General features: G+C 32.2%; 2 protein-coding genes and 2 long non-coding RNA genes across 4 annotated transcripts; 2 read left to right on the top strand and 2 right to left on the bottom strand.

Annotated features, from left to right (window-relative positions):
• LOC109327169 (subtilisin-like protease SBT2.2) lies at positions 360-7192 on the top strand. The gene is made up of 10 exons (XM_019560236.1): positions 360-922; positions 1476-1629; positions 1878-2272; positions 2598-2693; positions 3542-3614; positions 4132-4414; positions 4623-4954; positions 5239-5509; positions 5609-5890; positions 6582-7192. The coding sequence occupies exons 1-10, from the start codon at positions 711-713 to the stop codon at positions 7007-7009; spliced, it is 2526 nt and encodes an 841-aa protein (XP_019415781.1). The 5' UTR covers positions 360-710; the 3' UTR covers positions 7010-7192.
• LOC109326565 lies at positions 13845-14983 on the bottom strand. The gene is made up of 2 exons (XR_002105258.1): positions 14882-14983; positions 13845-14046 (listed from the first exon to the last, which is right to left on the bottom strand). It is a non-coding gene; the product is annotated as an uncharacterized LOC109326565 (long non-coding RNA).
• On the top strand, positions 13892-16473 carry LOC109326564 (S-adenosylmethionine synthase). The gene is made up of 2 exons (XM_019559262.1): positions 13892-14029; positions 14895-16473. The coding sequence occupies exon 2, from the start codon at positions 14906-14908 to the stop codon at positions 16091-16093; it is 1188 nt and encodes a 395-aa protein (XP_019414807.1). The 5' UTR covers positions 13892-14029; positions 14895-14905; the 3' UTR covers positions 16094-16473.
• LOC109326566 lies at positions 14054-14859 on the bottom strand. Its single transcript, XR_002105259.1, has 2 exons — positions 14614-14859; positions 14054-14501 (listed from the first exon to the last, which is right to left on the bottom strand). It is a non-coding gene; the product is annotated as an uncharacterized LOC109326566 (long non-coding RNA).

Raw genomic sequence — 18677 nt, forward strand, 5'->3', positions numbered from 1 at the left:
GCAAGATTCTTATTTTCACAAAACTTTTAATAAAAAAATGAAGAAAGAAAAAGATGAAGAAAGCTCATGGACTTGATTTTTTTCGAATTTAGTGAAAGTGACAACATTTAACAAAGTTTGTTTGAGTAAGCGCTGAAAGTAAAAAATATATATTTAACATATTTCATTTAAGCGAACACAGTTAAAAGCATGAAATAGACATTTAGCAACATTCATTTAACTACCGTTAAAAATAGAAAGTACACATTTAACATTATTTGTAATAGGATTATTTTAGTTATTATACAAAGAAAAATGAGAAAAAAGTAAACGAAAAAGAAGAAAGTACAAGGTTGTTGTCATTGACCCAAGTCACGTGAAATGAAACGCTCCAAAAAACGAATAAAACCAAATAAAACGTTCATTTTTTCTTATTCCACTCACTCTCATTCAAATCCACACTCTACCCAATAATCATTTGCACTTTGCAGATTCTCTCTCAAAAATTGAACAAAAGGGTGTTCTTCATTTCTTCATTATCACTCTTTCCTACTTGTATTTGCTTCTACTGAATACAAAGTCTTCAACTTCAAAATGGACTATCTGGGTTATTGTTGTTGTTGAACAATTGTTCCTTGTTTTATACTTGCTATTGTGTTGTATTTAGATTAAGGTAGTTGGGTTTTTAGTGTTGTGTTTTTTTTTCATTTTTTGTTTCACTGAACCTCAAAATGAGGAACATTTATTTGGTGTTGTTGTTTTGCTTTGGGATGTTTCTTCTTGTTCCATGCTTATGTCAGCATGATTCAAATGATGCAACAACATATGTGTACATTGTTACTCTCAAAGAAGCTCCTTCTTCTCATTATTATAGTGAGTTGAGAAATGTTGATAATGGCTTCAAAAATGATGCTATTGGAAGAACTCAATTTCAGAAACCAAGGTATCACTATCTATAATGGATTTTCTTCTTGTCTTCTTATGGACTAAATGTCAAATTAGTCATTTTTAGCGTATTTTATGACACTATTTTGTCTTACATTTGCGATCATTGAGTACTAATTTGGATTTTTATTTTTCCGGGAATCAAATTGGTACATGCTAATTTTTTTTTTGAAGGACTGAAGTATATTCACTCTGTTTTTTTGGGTACTGTCTAAATGTTTTGTTTTTTCTTTTGGTGTTTTATGGAAAAGAATTGCTTATTTACTCTTACATATAGAAGATGTTTAGTTTTTCAACTCTTCAGTTTCTTTTGTCCCAAATCATAGATGCTTCTTGTGGAAGCTATGTAATAATTGTGCTAAGATGATAAGCATTACTTAAATGATTGGTTATCATATACAAATGATGGATAATTTTACTTGAAACATGTCATTATATTTGTTAATGATATTATCAATTCTCATTACTTTGCATCACCCTTATAAGCTTGTTTGCGAAATCTGTTGCACTAATTTGAGAGATATGCTCTTTTTTATTTATTTACATTTTAGATATGGAAATATTACAAAGACAGATAAGAGATATGCCGTTTCCCGAGTTCATGATTCTTTACTGAAGAAAGTGTTAAAAGGAGAGAAATATCTGAAGCTCTATAGCTACCATTACCTGATAAATGGATTTTCTGTGCTAGTTACCCAACAGCAGGTATGATGTTAGTTACCGACATCGTGATTATGTTCTTATTTTGTTAGCCGACTCCGACTACGGAGATTAAATCTTGGTTTCTGTTTGTTAACAAATATGTTTTCATTTACATATGTGTGCAGTTATTTCTTTCTATCTATGATTTGGCTTCCAATGCATGTGTTTTCAATACTTCAACGTTTCTTCATTATTGTTTAATTTACTGCAACAAACATAATCTTAACTTTCGAATTTGATGCACCATAAAGGCAGAGAAACTATCAAGGAGCACAGAAGTGGCCAATGTAGCTTTGGATTTTTCTGTAAGAACTGCAACAACCCATACTCCACAATTTTTAGGTTTGCCACGGGGAGCATGGTCTCAAGAAGGCGGGTTTGAAGCTGCCGGAGAAGGAGTAGTTATTGGATTTGTTGACACTGGCATTGATCCAATACACCCGAGTTTTAGTGATAAATCTGGACATCCTTATCCGGTTCCTCCTAATTATTCTGGCATCTGCGAGGTTACACGAGATTTTCCGTCTGGGTCTTGCAATAGGAAACTTGTCGGGGCTCGTCATTTTGCAGCATCTGCTATAACCAGAGGAATATTTAATTCAACTCAGGACTATGCTTCTCCTTTTGATGGTGATGGTCACGGCACGTGAGTTTTTGGCATTTTAAAATTAGTGTTATGTTTGATTAGCTATTTGATCCATTCTCCCAATTTCATGATTGCCTTGGAGCTTAAGTAATTCGGAATTAAATTTTCATTGTTGAACAATGTTGTGGAATTGAAATTACTCAAGTCAAGATTATTTTAGTTATCAATCGAAAATGAACAGATATTTTCCATATCGGATTATCATCAAAATTCTTGCAACATAATTAGTTATGTTAACTAGATGCACCAAAAACTAAGTTGTTTATTTTACTTCTCTTTTCACCAAATATCCATTATGATATATATATCTATCTATAATGCACAGGCATACAGCATCTGTTGCTGCAGGAAACCATGGGATTCCAGTAATTGTTGCCGGGCACCACTTCGGAAATGCTAGTGGAATGGCTCCTCGATCACAGTAAATAACCTGGAACTATATCTAAGTTTAAATTCCTGTGCTATTATTGGTATTCTTACACTTGTAGTATAGTTATACATGCTAATGTTATGTAGTTGTCATTGTTACACTTCTTCCCATCATTACATTTTCTCGAACCGACCATCATAATATACAAAGAGTGGAATCTGGAAGACTAATGTAATTACCAAATATGGGAAAAATCATAAAAAAGATGTAATTACTAAATATGGGAAAGATCATAAAAAGATGTAATTACTAAATATTTGTATAAGGGGAAATGATTGTTCTTTGGACACCTATCTGTCCATTTTGTGATAGTTGAGAATTGAAAGATGAAAAATTGAGTGTCGAGTGGAATATGGAATTAGTTCTCGTACATTCCCCTGACGGTTTTCTGGCTCTGGAAGTTCTTGTTTGGAAGATTAATGTAGTTTGAAGTTGCTACTGACTATTTCAAACTATAGAAAGAGGCCACATAGCAGTCCCATGTTACATGGGATTACGAATTTCATAACGAAATACGGGATGTGGTGAATTGATATGAGATTAGGAAGCTTGTTCATAATGAAGTTCAGTCTTGACATAACCTACTTTGTGTAATACCTCTATCATTTATCTTGTTCTGTGCTCTGAAGATACGTCGATATTATTTATCTCCACATAGCTTGGTTTTCTGACAACAAATAAACCTGTTAATCCTTCTTAAGAAGTTATCTTTGAAAGATTGTAGCAAAATATAGAAACAGTGCATTGTTTAGTTTGCATTTCGAGTTATTTCATGTGAGTTTTTTAGTTTCTTAATTTTTTTTATCATTTATACATGTGTTGCCTACAATCTTTTACAGCATTGCTGTTTACAAAGCATTATACAAGAGCTTTGGAGGATTTGCAGCAGATGTTGTTGCAGCTATTGACCAGGTACATATGCAGTTAATTTAGACAAGTATATATTGTTATGCAAATCAATCATGTGAAGTTCATGGTACTTTTATTTGAGAAGGACATGTTTTGTTCACTTCTTCAGTTTTCGATTTAGATTTTTACTTCCCCTAGCATGTGCCATTGTGAAGGATAGTGTGATTTTATTGATTAAGTAAATTTAATGGATTTATCGTTTTAAGCCCTATCTTCAGGATTCTTAAGTTATCATCCTTATTCCCTCGGACATTCAAGCGTCATTTGACATATTGTCCATGATATGCCGACTTCACCTAGTAGGATAAAGACTTGGTTGTTGTTGTTGTTGTTGTTGTTGTTGTTGTTGTTGTTGTTGTATTGTCCATGATATACCTTCCAATTTACTGCGAGCATCTACATGGCATTAAACCGAGATTTTAGAGTTATTATTGTAGTAGTAATTTCATTGTAAGTTGTTGATTTCACAATCTATTTATTTATAATGCATCTGGCTTATAGTATGGCTGATTTTTTACAGGCAGCTCAGGATGGGGTTGACATAATAAGCTTGTCAATCACTCCTAATAGACGTCCTCCTGGTATTGCGACTTTCTTCAATCCAATAGACATGGCATTGCTGTCAGCTGTAAAGGCTGGTATTTTTGTAGTGCAAGCTGCTGGAAATACCGGACCATCACCGATGAGCATGTCCTCATTCAGTCCATGGATCTTTACTGTTGGTGCCGCCTCTCATGACCGGACTTATAGCAACTCCATATTTCTCGGAAATAATGTGACCATACCTGGAGTTGGACTTGCACGTAAGCTTCTGTATCTCTGACTAGAACCTCACCATCAGAACTAATGTCCCTTGTCCACCCACCCACCAAAGACCTACCCACCACCAAAGACCTACCCACCACCAAAGATCCTCCATTAGTCATAAGATTCTTGAAATGTTAATGTATGCAATTTTTATTCACTCACAATATCTATTGATTTATGACCCGTTTTTGTAATTTTCCTCAGCTGGCACAGATGAAAACAAAATTTATAAACTGATTCATGCACACCATGCTTTGAACAATGACACAACGGTTGCCGATGATGTGTATGTTGGTGAATGCCAAGATGCAAATAAGTTCAATAAGGATTTGGTCCAGGGGAACCTCTTAATCTGCAGCTATTCAATCCGATTTTTGCTCGGTACCTCCAGTATTAAACAAGCATCAGAAACAGTGAAGAACCTTAGCGCAGCTGGTGTTGTCTTCTATTTAGATCCATTTGTCATTGGGTATCAACTTAATCCAGTTCCAATAAAAATGCCTGGCATAATAATTGCTTCCGCAAATGACTCCAAGGTACATTATCCATATTCTCCCCTTATATATGAATGATGTTGATAAAAAGATATGCATGACTAGATGAATATTTGTATTGCAAATTTTTTCTTGCGCTTATATATTACGATATATGAAAATCGTTTATGCCCTCTTTTTATGTAATTAATCTTTGAATATATGATATGTATGTAAAAACAAGGCACGGATTTGCCAACATGGTAGTCAACTTATTTCCACTCTCTCATGTGCATGAGGATTGAGGGATGATCCCTGACAATTTCCCTTTTATTTTCAATGGACAGATTTTAATGCAATACTACACTTCTTCATTGGAAATAGATGCAGTTTCAAAAAAGATTGTTAAATTTGGGGCTGTTGCCAGTATCTATGGTGGACTAAAAGCGAACTACAAAAATGATGCCCCGAAAGTTATGTATTACTCTGCCAGAGGACCAGATCCAGGGGACAATCTTCCTCATGAAGCTGATATTTTGAAACCGAACGTGTTAGCTCCTGGAAATTCTATATGGGCTGCTTGGAGTCATCTTGGCATGGATTCGGCTGAATTTCAAGGTTTGTAGTTACAAAAAGTTTTTTTCTTCCAGGAAACCAAACAAGAAAAGCAAACATTGTCAATTCTGAGTAGTACTTTTGGTACCTATCATATTACAGGTGAAAAATTTGCAATGATGTCTGGCACAAGTATGGCTGCACCTCATGTTGCTGGATTTGCTGCACTAATTAGACAGAAGTTCCCGAATTTCAGTCCTGCAGCCATTGCATCTGCACTTTCCACTACTACTTCTTTGCATGATAAGAAGGGTGGACCTATAATGGCTCAGCGATCATATGCCTCTCCCGATCTGAACCAATCTCCAGCAACTCCTTTTGACATGGGAAGTGGTTTCGTGAATGCAACTGCAGCATTAAATCCGGGTTTGATTTTTGATACCAGTAAGTCACTTAAACTAATAAGCTTTTCAATTCAAGTTCTCATGTTTAATATATAGAAAATGATATTGAAACACAGCAATGATTGCGGTTTGGGTTAGGTAGATACGATAGATACTGTACAGTATTGGTGGAGGATATCCTTAGCGGAGGACATCCTTGCCGGCCTTGAACCAGAAAAGGCAATGAATACTTGGGGCAGTTTTTTCAATCGGATTTTCGATCTGTTGCGCAGCGTCCCCTCCGCGAACACACGAGCCATCCACCACAGCAAAGAGTGTCACTAGCCCATGCCCTTCACTGAACTGAGGACTGCTGTATCCGCAAATGAGAACAGAAAGAGGGGACCGAGACGGTGGTGGCTCGGGGAGGTCGGTATTGGGGTATGAGGTGGAGGACAGGAGTGATGTCATGGTGAAGGGCAGAGATTTAGAGTGGAGTGTTGGGGATAAAATGAGAAGTTTTAATATTCAGGTGAGGGTACAACATGGAAATTGAAATATAAACAAAGATAGATGAGTATAAAATTTAGAATGAGTATGAAATTAATCAAAAGACATGTAGCTGAACTAATTCGAGCCGATAATTTTATTAACTTCAACTGTTCAAATGTTCCTACCCAATCTCTAATTTACTACCTCCAGTTTATGTAAAACCTTGTTTCTAAATGTGGACTATATACAATTTTTTGTAGGGTATGATGATTACATGTCATTTCTATGTTCTATCAACGGTTCCGCTCCTGTGATGTTAAACTATACAGGCCAAAATTGTTTGTTCTATAATTCCACTCTATATGGTCCTGATCTGAACTTGCCTTCAATCACTATATCAAAGCTAAACCAATCTAGAGTAGTGCAGAGGACAATCCAAAACATAGCTGCAAATGAAACATACAGAGTTGGTTGGAGTGCTCCTCATGGCGTTTCGATAAAAGTATCACCGACTCACTTCTCCGTTGCCGATGGCGAGAGGCAGGTCTTGTCTGTATTCTTCAATGCAACCATCAACAGTCAAGTAGCCAGCTTTGGGAGGATTGGCTTGTTTGGAAATAAAGGTCATGTTGTCAACATTCCTCTTTCAGTCATTGTTAAAATCTCACATAACATCACTGCAAGCTAACAAATTTAGCATTTCTGTTTGTTTATGTGATTTATTTTGATTCTTTTGTTGTTACTTGTAATTTTTTCTGAGGTCACAATATTTATTAGTTATTTTTTCATTCATTATTTTGTAAAGTTATTGAAGGTTCTTCTTGTAAAGCTATAGTCTTATACATGTGATCAATCCTTCATTCTGAGTTCATTCTTTCTCATGCACAATGATTGTTAAATACTTTCTATGATATATATATATATATATATATACACTGTGGTTGTCACTTCAATTTCAATTGGTATCTTGGTGATTAGCTTCAATAACCAAAGGGGTATACCTTAAAATACCATTTTGGTCCACAACTTTTAAAACGTAGATTCATGTTAGTCTTTCTATTGTTCCCCGTCTATTAACGTTAATAGGATCACTGACATAGCATATTAAGTGCATACGTGTCGATTCCACGTTGGAGAAGTTTGTCAATGCAGTTAAACGACGTTATTTTTTGTCATCTTCCACTCAGAAAAACACTCATTTCAGTCTCTTAATATTTTCACAAGTATCATATTAGTCCCTACTAGTGAACGGAAATTTGAACCCTAAAAAATGACAACTAGACAACATGCAGGTGGTACAACATAATTAATATTCTTATAGGTTATCAAGAATATAAATGTATGATGGTTATTTGATCATAGAATCTTAAATATATAAACTAGTTAAATTGCAATCTCAATTACTCATAGTTTATGAAGAGACTTTAGTGTGTTTTATGTGGTGGAAAAAGACCATTATTACATTTTTAACATTCACTTTTCCAAACATCATGTTGAACAATGAAGAACTTTTTCCTTTTCAGCATGTCCTTCAACTAAAGTTGTAGTAAATTTAAATCATTCATATCATAAGGTCCATAAGTAATTGCCTTTATTATATTTTATGTAATCTTATCAATATCAATTTCTTCAGAAACACTAACCTATACTTTCAAATCAAATTCCTTCTTCATATCCTCATTATTGTGTAGCCATTGGGCTAAAGTGGTTTTCTAATCCCACCCATGCCCATAATAGGGATCACAATCATTTTTTAGCTTTCGAGCAATGTTTTAAATTACACTTTTCAATCACAATTGATGTCATAATATTGTGATTTTGGGAATCTCCATAACATTAGTGTGATCACAATTATGGTTATATTGATCAATATTGTGAGGATCGCATCATACGGCCGGACCGATATGATCACTGTCTAGACTTGAAAACGGCTATGGTTTGCTATCTTAATCGAATGAGGGGTTGAATTGTTTTGAACTAGAGATTTTCAGGTCCAACTGTGTTAAACCTAGTTAAACCGCAATAATCCAGAAAGTAAATTGGACGGTTCACTTAAAATTCAAAAAAAAAACAGAACACTAATCTAATGTTTTATTTAACTTCGGTCAAAAAAGATAGAGACATATTACTTCAATATAATTATACATAATTAATAATTATACAAATTATATATTTATAAATAATTATTAATTATATATAAATCATCGGGACTGACCAAGTAGTTTAACCATTTAAAGTAATTAAATCTAATATGGAACATCTTCCAATTTGATCTCTCATTCGGATTTCATATCATTGATATTGGTGGTATTTTTTCAGATTTAATATTATTTTCTTAATTGTGTCTATATCCCCATTACATGTCCAATATTATTTTCTTAATTGTGTCTTCTTCTTAATTTTGTAACCTCAACATTTTTTTTATTTACTTACGAAACAAAAAATATTTTTTAATGATATTTATCTCTTAAGTGTGTTCTCACGACTTCAATATTCAATAACAATGCTCTATAAATATAATTTTTCCCTCAATTTATACTAAAGAAAAACCATTAATCAGGTTATAATATTTACTACTTTGTGCAATCTTTACTAAAAAATAAGAATGTATTTGACAACAGAAAAGTGTATTTGTCAATACGCTATTATATATAAAGGTAAAATATATGTAATTACCATCTTGGTGTAATTTCATTTTTCTATTTTGCCCATAAACTTTTAAATTTCTATAAAAAGAACATTAATCATATGTAAACATATTAACCACCTCTCTCACTTTAAGTTCAACATCTATATCTATACTTCTATAATATTAATAAAGTCATCTATACTATTAATAAAGATAAAACAAGTAATAACCACCACTATAACATAAATTTTATATTCTAAACTTATCTTTTTGTAAAATCTCTTATTAATAACTATTATAAACTTCCATATATTCTTTCATTGCTTTCATTTTTTATATTAATATATCATTATTATTTCATACATTCTCTTATTTCTATCTTCTCTCTTTTTCAATTCAAGAAGAACACATAATAACATAAAAAAATCTAACAATTCCGTAATGATTACTAGAGGCACAAAATGAGAATTTGGCATAAGTTTTATATATGTATATCATAAATCCACCATATGTTTTACTTTGTATTGAGTTTATATATTGTATTTATTATATTTAAATTGTTTTTTTTAAATAATATAATATGAAAATGATACATTCTATATTAGAAAAAATAAAAAATGCAAGTAACAGTAGTACTGATCGACACGCTAGTAATCATAACTACAAAAGAAATTGATTAAAGATGTTTTCGAGAGATATTAGAGAATTGAAGCTTCAACTTTTGTAAGAATTACATTTCATCTAAACAATTTTACCTACAAAGGACAACATTATTTTTGTCCCAAGCTTTTGTGTAGACATAGTAGCAGTAAAATATGTAACATGTTTTTGCAACACTGTTTCTGAAATGAACTAGGAGCTGGTCCCATATCTATAGCTGTAATTTGTCCTTTGTAGTGCCCATTATTGAGAGCATCTTATTTTTATAGTACTCACCAACAGCTTCTATATTTGCAGCCAAAGTCAAATTCCATGCAAAATAATTGGATTTGCTATGATATTTTGATTATAATTTATAGTAGTTTCCTTGTACCCTATATTTTATTAATCATGTCAACATATAATTATGTGTGTAATATTTATATACTTGTAAATATTTATATACAGTCAGTATATCATCTACTATTTATTTCTATTACTTTTTTTAAAGAGACAAAGATGAAAAAACATAAATGACGGATGATACAATTGTTCTATTCCGGTCAAACCGGGCATACCACCCGACCAGGATGGGGCCAATACGACTAAAACAGGTGTAAACAGACATGAGTCAGCCTCTTACGTCATCCTCACCTTAGCACCATAAATGTCACTGACATAATATTTAATACAACACCCAATTGGGCTATGTCACGACTCTTGACACAATCAGTTTGTCTCCCTAGGACAGATAAGTCCAACTTGAAGGCCTACTTCACATCATGATGTCACTATTCCTGACACATTATTTAATGCTTCACCAATTGATCTCTGCCACGCCACCTGTAAATGTTAACTCCCTCCCTCTGACAAACATAGTCAGAGGCGAACCTACTATGTAGCAGGGATAGAGCTCCCACGCTCCAATCACACGCATTATCAAGTTACAATCATCCAATAAGTAGATGACACGTCGCCATTGTATTTATTATAAATAGAGGGTGTTCTCCAACAGGAAGTATGATCTTCTTCCATATTTTCTTGCATCATAAATACACTCTTACTCTCATAAACATCTTCCCTCTCATATTCGAGTTGTACTCCTCTCCGGTAATGGAGACTCCTCTCCGGTAATGGAGAGACCATTACTAAAACATGTGGCTGTGATTTTTTTAAACTTTATTTATTTATTTATTATTAAAAAATAATATGAAATCATGACCATTGAAAAGATTTTTTGCCACATGTCATCATCCTATCCAACACTGGAGAGAATTCCTTTCCCTCATATTCATTACTAGCATTTACTCTAATTTTCCTTCATTAACTCATTATGAGCCTCATACTAACTTGAGTGTCGAAGAATCTTTTCAGGTATCTCCACCGACGGGTCCATGCTCCATCTCCGTCAACCCTTCAAAGCAAGTTACTCCATCAGACTCTCTTTCCGACCATCAAGAAAGAACAACATTGATAATGTATAAAACTCATACATTACTGGTGCATATATTTTTTATTTATAATTATTTATTTATTAGTAAATCAATCATCATTGTAGCAAACATCTTAATTAATATTGTATATGATAAATTATCATCTTTTATAACATTATAACATTAGATTATGGTTCACAAACACCATATATACATGTGTTCCTTAAGACTAGTTCAATCTAAAAGTGGAATTACATTATTATTGATTTTTGTTAACATCTGTAGCAATCAATGTACATGATGAAAGTGGATATACTTTACACACAAAAAATATCAATTTATCCCTAAAATCATTAAACAAATATTTTTTAGACTTCTAAAAAAAGTTGTATTAATTTAAGCTTTCAATTATAGAAACAAAATCAATTTAGTTCATGATATATTCTATACAAAACGTTATCTTCTAATCATTTTCACAACAGAAAACTAAATTGATATCAGTTTCTTTTATTACATATTGACACCACAAAATTTTCTAGAAAAGTAATATAAGGTATTTGACTGTTTTATAATCTTTCAATTGTATTATCTTTTTTCTAATTGTAATTTATATATTTACCCTTTTTTTATAAATTGGAATACAAATGTTGATAAAAAATTAATAATGATAAAAGTTTAAATATATACATCAATTCAATACATAAATTTAAGGAATTTTGTTTGTCCAACTTCTTCACTCTTTCAAGTCTTGAAAGGTCAAATATATTAAATCAAAAGTGCAAAAGTAGTTGCATGAAAAAAAAGGATGAAATTCTCATGTGCCACTTTTTCATTTTTATTCCAAATCACACTTCTTCAATTCTAGAATTGCCTAATCTCTTCTTCTTTCTTCTTAATAAGACACGATTTCAAGTCTTATATATAGAGAAGATCGTACTATAGAGATAACCTTATTATATTTATGAATGTTTTTATCTCAAACATGATTGTCTCATGTGATATATATAGATGTACTTAGACAAAAACAAACTAAAATACTAATTATATGTTAAGAGAGGTTAAAAGATACATTAATTTGATGATAAATGTTAATAATATTACTAAATATAATGTAATGAATAGAAATTTGATGATCAACTATGGATGAAGACTAGAAGAAGATTATGAAATATAGCTATTCAATTAGTCAATGAAGATTGATCCACTTTGTAACAAATTGACCCATATATAATAAGGTAGTAAATTAATTTCAATTTGAGCACTTATTCATTATTAAATAATAGTAGTCTATAAAACCTTAAGGCCAAACAATGTTCCAAAGAAGAAGATCTCCAATAATGAAATAATAAATGTACACGAAATTTAAAGAGGGATGTGTCAAACATTTGGAGTTGGAGGCACGTACCTCCCCACTATAATGCATAATTAGAAATAGGGTCAAAATGTATAAGAGAAAATTATGCATGGATATAGAGTATAAGACACTCTTATTACATTATCCATAATTTATATTTAATTATTATTAATTATCTTATATATAATTAAAAAATAAATAATATATTAATTATGTATAAATCTTTACGTAAAAGATATAAAAATATTAGACTCGAATAACGAAGATTATGATAGTTGTGTGGTTGGTGTTAGGTGTGGGGTCCAGATGGAAACGCGTTGGGTTGTAGATGTGATGGGCATGATTTGTAAAGTTTCAACAATTCTCATTTCTTAATTCTTTCAACCCACCGACGACCCTTCTTCATTAATTACACTACTTAGATTCATACTTAGATCCAATCTTAGCTTTCCTTGTTAAATTGGTAAATCAAAATCCAAAGAAAAATGATATATTTTTTTACGATGTTCTTTTATTATTCATCCTACCTATAAGAAGATTACATATATCATAATAAAATACTTTGTTTATTAATGATTGATTTACAAACTATATATTTTATTTTTCTTGTAGGTAGGAGAATTTAGTAGAGAATATAACTATGCTCCAAATGAAATTAGATACTTTTTTAGAGTCTTGTGAACCAGTTAAGACATTTGTTAAGAAAAATAATGTATTAACTTATAATTAAATTTGGTGCACGGTTACCTTAATCTTAATTAATAATATAATTAAACTGAGATTACAACTTTAATAAATTATCAATGTAACTTTTTTGTCCTATTACTAATAATATTTGAGAAATGTTAGTAATGTAGAGTTGTAGGCGTGTAAAAAAAGTAATGCTAGAATGTAATATTCAAAAAAATCGAATAGTTAATTAATCTCAACAATTGAGTTGTGTGTTGATTAAAAATGCCTTATTACATTGTCATCGTAAAAATTTATACACAATCATAATCCACTATACAATTTTTGAAGAATCAAAAAATGAGAAAACATGAATAATAAATAATGTTATGATAGTGTATAAAACTTATACATATTGTGTCTGCCAGCGAATATTGTGTGAAACTACATATTCAATTTTTATATATTTCATTTTTGTGAATTAAAATTGATTTGTTGTGTTCGTGTACTTTATATTATATTTTTGTGTGTTTATAATAATGTTTAGTTTAAGATGAGATATGTGGTTAATTAATGTATTTGTGGTAATTGCTTAGGATTATATAGTTTTTTTTGTAAAAATTAAATAATGTTAATGACAATATAGGAAAATGAAAATTACACCATGAGAAAAGTTATTTCAAGTTTTGGTTTTATATATAGTATTGATGTACATTTTAAAGTTAATTAGTAAGAATTTATTATGGAATGAATGATGAATCTAAATCAGATCTTGAGATGCAACAATTGGTGCATTTTGAGTCTTAGAATGCACTTCAACCTCAATCATATTTGCCTATAAATTCACACTTAAGTCCCATACTTGTACTCACACAACTTGAACAGACAACAATAACAACATCAAAGTTGGTTCCTTAAGTTCTGTTCAAGCACCAACCCTTCTCTCTCTCTCTCTCTCTTTCTCACTAACTACCTCTTCCTAAGGTATTTCACTGCCACTTCTCTCTCTCTCTCTCTTAACTTTTTAGTTACTTCTGTTGTACTTGTTCTTCATTTTTGCTGTAAGAATCTTTCTATTTCTTTAGATTTGAAGTGTTCAAGTTTGGATTTTGATCTTCTGGGTCTGTTTCTTTTGCTTTTTCTTCAACTGGGTCGGTCTTGGTTTCCCCAAAAAATTGTTGCTGCTGTGAAAACCCGATCTTGCATTTTGACTTGCAAGTTTTGGAATCTGTTTTGGTCTTTTCAGATCTGTGATAAATGCTGCATGTTATTCCCTCCAGTTATTGTTATATTAGTGTTAAGTAAATTATGGAAGTTAGTTATCATATTTATTATCTTTAATTTTGCCATTAATTAGATGTATCATTTTCCATATAATAAAATACTTTTGTAAAAAATGTAATTAATATACTCAAAGTTAGATAAGGGTCTAGTAAAAAAAAAACAAAACTAAATTCTTAAATGTTCCTATTTATAGGATGGGAATGAGTGTTGTTTTTGGGTGAACTTTGAACTTCTCTTGAATTTGGATTTAATTAAAAGATTATACTATTTTTGAGTTTTTGTACCATGTGCTCTTAAACTCTTGACCTTGAATTGAAGTGGAACTATCCAATTTGGTGACTATAGTGTTTTGAAATGTGACTTTGTTCATGAAAAAATGTTTTGCTAAATTTTAGATGTGGTGTATGTGAATATGCTTGTATATGCTAATTAATATGTTGATTGTTTTTGTATAATATCACATTACAATTTCAGAGACTAATATTCCTGATTTTACTTATAGTTATAATTATGAGTCAAATTATCCTTCCTTAAATGGGTGATTAATGATACTTTGTTATTGTAGAGTTATTAAAGATGGCCACAGAAACTTTCCTATTCACATCTGAATCAGTGAATGAGGGACATCCTGATAAGCTTTGTGACCAGATCTCTGATGCTGTTCTAGATGCTTGTCTAGAACAAGACCCTGACAGCAAGGTTGCTTGTGAAACCTGCACCAAGACCAACATGGTCATGGTCTTTGGTGAGATCACAACCAAAGCCAATGTCAACTATGAGAAGATTGTGCGCGACACTTGTCGAACCATCGGTTTTGTTTCGGATGATGTTGGTCTTGATGCTGACAACTGCAATGTCCTTGTCAACATTGAGCAACAAAGCCCTGACATTGCTCAAGGTGTCCATGGTCATCTCACAAAGAAGCCCGAGGAGATCGGTGCTGGTGATCAAGGTCACATGTTTGGCTATGCTACTGATGAAACCCCTGAACTCATGCCATTGAGCCATGTCCTTGCAACGAAACTCGGTGCCCGTCTCACCGAGGTTCGCAAGAATGGAACATGCCCTTGGTTGAGGCCTGATGGGAAGACACAAGTCACTGTTGAGTATTACAATGACAAGGGTGCAATGGTCCCGATCCGTGTCCACACCGTGCTCATCTCAACACAACATGATGAGACCGTGACTAACGATGAAATTGCAGCTGATCTCAAAGAGCATGTTATCAAGCCTGTGATCCCTGAAAAGTACCTTGATGAGAAAACCATCTTCCACTTGAACCCTTCAGGCCGTTTCGTCATCGGTGGTCCTCACGGCGATGCCGGTCTCACAGGAAGGAAGATCATCATTGACACATATGGTGGATGGGGTGCACATGGTGGTGGTGCTTTCTCCGGAAAGGATCCAACCAAAGTTGATAGAAGTGGAGCTTACATTGTGAGACAAGCAGCTAAGTCCATAGTTGCTAATGGACTTGCTAGGAGGTGCATTGTGCAAGTGTCCTATGCAATTGGTGTGCCTGAGCCATTGTCTGTGTTTGTTGACTCTTATGGAACCGGAAAAATCCCCGATAAGGAGATCCTCAAGATTGTTAAGGAAACTTTTGATTTCAGGCCTGGCATGATCTCAATCAACCTTGATCTCAAGAGGGGTGGGAATAGTAGGTTCTTAAAGACTGCAGCTTATGGACATTTCGGAAGAGATGACACTGATTTCACATGGGAGGTTGTGAAGCCTCTCAAGTGGGACAAGGTTGCTGCATAAGAAGTGATTCTCGATGCTCTTCGTTGCCGACTCTACCTATTGGGATAAAGGCTGGATTGTTGTTGGTTGCTGAAACATTTGCATGGTGACTATAGGCTTCATAGTATTATCTCTAATCATTTACATTTTTCTCCTGTGTCACTCTCCCTGCCATTTCTGATTTGGTTTTGTTGTTGTTTTTCTTGATATTATTTCTTATTATTTTTTTGTAATTTTTTTCTGTTTCATGTAATTTTATGTGTTCATTCAGAACATATATTTTTTACATGATCAACCAAGATCAAGTGTTATCTTAGGATGTATTCTCAATATATGTAATAATAATCTCAAAACTAAAGGGAGTATACAATTTAATACATGAATTGTTGTACTTTCATTGATTTTTTTTAGTATTTGATTGTCCCTCTTAACAAGTATTGTTTTCACAAATTAAATCTTCATATATGATTATAGATAAACTCTGGGAAATCTTTATATCATTATACAAACTCATGATGATAGAGAGTGACCAATTTAATATTATGAGTCGTTGTACTTTCAATGATTCTACTACAATGGATTTTAATTCAAATGTCAATTAAATTTTGGGGGGAAAATAGTGTAACATATTAGCCTTGACATGTGATCTCGCATACCCATGAATATATTGAGCGTGCCACCCATTAAGCTTAAATATTCTCTGCAATATTTTATTCTCCTTCAAAGAGAGCCTTCCGCGACTTGAACCCGTGACATTATGGATAAATAGTTACTATACCATTGAGTCGCTACCATTAGTGGCATGTTCAGTGTATTCATAAGCATGAGAGGTTGCATATCAAGGCTGAGGTGTTACAAAGAGATGTTTAGGAGGTATAAGATAGACTGATGGGATGAATTTGAAGTATTTGTATACTTTTTTCCTCAAAAAAAATTAACTCGGAAATGAACCCTTATTTCATTTCTAAGTGAATCCAGTAGACATAATATGAATATTCTTCATTAAGGGGTCACAATTTAATTTAATAGGAAGGAAAATGTCTCTTACAAATCTTAATATAACATAAGAACTGTTTTTCGTTTATTAATGACAAATCTTAATATATCATTATTCTAATATGAATATTTTATTTCTGTCACTGAATCCACGTGCACTTTTACAATAAATAATCACTCAAACTTTGTCGGTGGAGCTACCGACACTCATCAATGTGCAATTGCTAGACCTTGATAACAATGAGATTATTTATGATGTCTCACTCTTTTGTGTCATTTCATGTGCTAGAAGGTATGACTCATCAAAAAATATTTAATAATTATAATTTTAACTTAAATAATTTTTGAAGTTAATAAGATATGATAATAGATAGAATGATACAAAAAGTGAGACAATAAATGTACCTCCGTAAATAACTTAGATAAGATTATGTTAGACCACTTTTAAAATTATGATAGAGTGCGGTTAAAGAATTTAATCTTCTATGAATTATTTTAGATCTTATTAATATTTTATTTAAAATTTTATTATATACTAACTTGTTCTTTCAGTATTATTTAAGAAAAATAATTTTTACTTAAGAAGATGCTGAAGTATAAAAGCGGTATTGTTAAAACTGTACTGGTTATTAAGTACTGGTATAGTGATTCAACTGGTGGTTCAGTAATTAAATCACGTACCGGTTAAATCGGGCAGTTTATATTTATATATATAAATCTATAACAATTTTTTTTTCCAAATAGGTGGATACTCAAATTTATAATCTATATTCATAATCTACTCAAAATTCACATAAACAAACAAATTTAAGTCTTTAACAAATTCAAAGTCTAAACTACAAAATATATATCAATCCAAAAGTATCACTTAACAACTGCAAAATATAAATAAATGACATAAGTTCACAACTCACTCTACAAAAAAATAAATTGGAGTTTTAACATCAATGAGTCAAAGTTGTCTTATATCGAGATTATATTTTTGCACCGAATTCTATATTCACACAGTACTCTAAGATTATACAAATGTCACTGAGATTACACACAAATGTTAGGAACCAAAATGTGTAATCTAAATATGCATTGGAAGCATGTGCCTTGAAGTGTTGGAAAGATGGGTCACCTTGTAATAGACTTTTAAGTTTTTTTTTTAAAAAAATTGTGTATAAACCGGCTGGTTTAGTCAAATACTGACCGGTTCACCAATTTTGACCAATTTTGATACTTGGCCGGTTCAAAATCTATACCGTACCTGTTAGGAGTTCAGTTCACCGGTTTTCTGGTCGAATCAACTGATACAGTACAGTTTTTACATCATTGTATAAAAGGATTCTTTAACTAAATTGAATTTTTACTTGGGTAAAACCCCACATATGTATGGTTAAGGCCTAATTGCTTTAAGAACCGAAGCAAATATGCAAATGTGAATGAATGTATCATTAGCATTTAAGCGGCAAGTAAAGCTGCTATCCATTAAAACTTTCCTTTAAAAATACTTATTTAAATTAATTCTTTATTACTAATAAATGATAATGCTAAAATAAATTTAATCTACATAAATCATATAAACTTATTGAGGTAAAGTTTCTTACCTCTACTCTTCTCAAAC

The sequence above is a fragment of the Lupinus angustifolius genome, chromosome LG14 (assembly GCF_001865875.1).
Source record: "Lupinus angustifolius cultivar Tanjil chromosome LG14, LupAngTanjil_v1.0, whole genome shotgun sequence".
NCBI classification, from domain to species: Eukaryota; Viridiplantae; Streptophyta; class Magnoliopsida; order Fabales; family Fabaceae; genus Lupinus; species Lupinus angustifolius.

Bases quoted from the DNA above. Each gene is read 5' to 3' on its own strand.
- LOC109327169 (XM_019560236.1), top strand. From the start codon at position 711: ATGAGGAACATTTATTTGGTGTTGTTGTTTTGCTTTGGGATGTTTCTT. The intron at 1,630-1,877 runs GTATGATGTTAG...TGCACCATAAAG, and splicing joins TGCTAGTTACCCAACAGCAG to GCAGAGAAACTATCAAGGAG. The intron at 5,891-6,581 runs GTAAGTCACTTA...AATTTTTTGTAG, and splicing joins GGGTTTGATTTTTGATACCA to GGTATGATGATTACATGTCA.
- LOC109326564 (XM_019559262.1), top strand. From the start codon at position 14,906: ATGGCCACAGAAACTTTCCTATTCACATCTGAATCAGTGAATGAGGGA.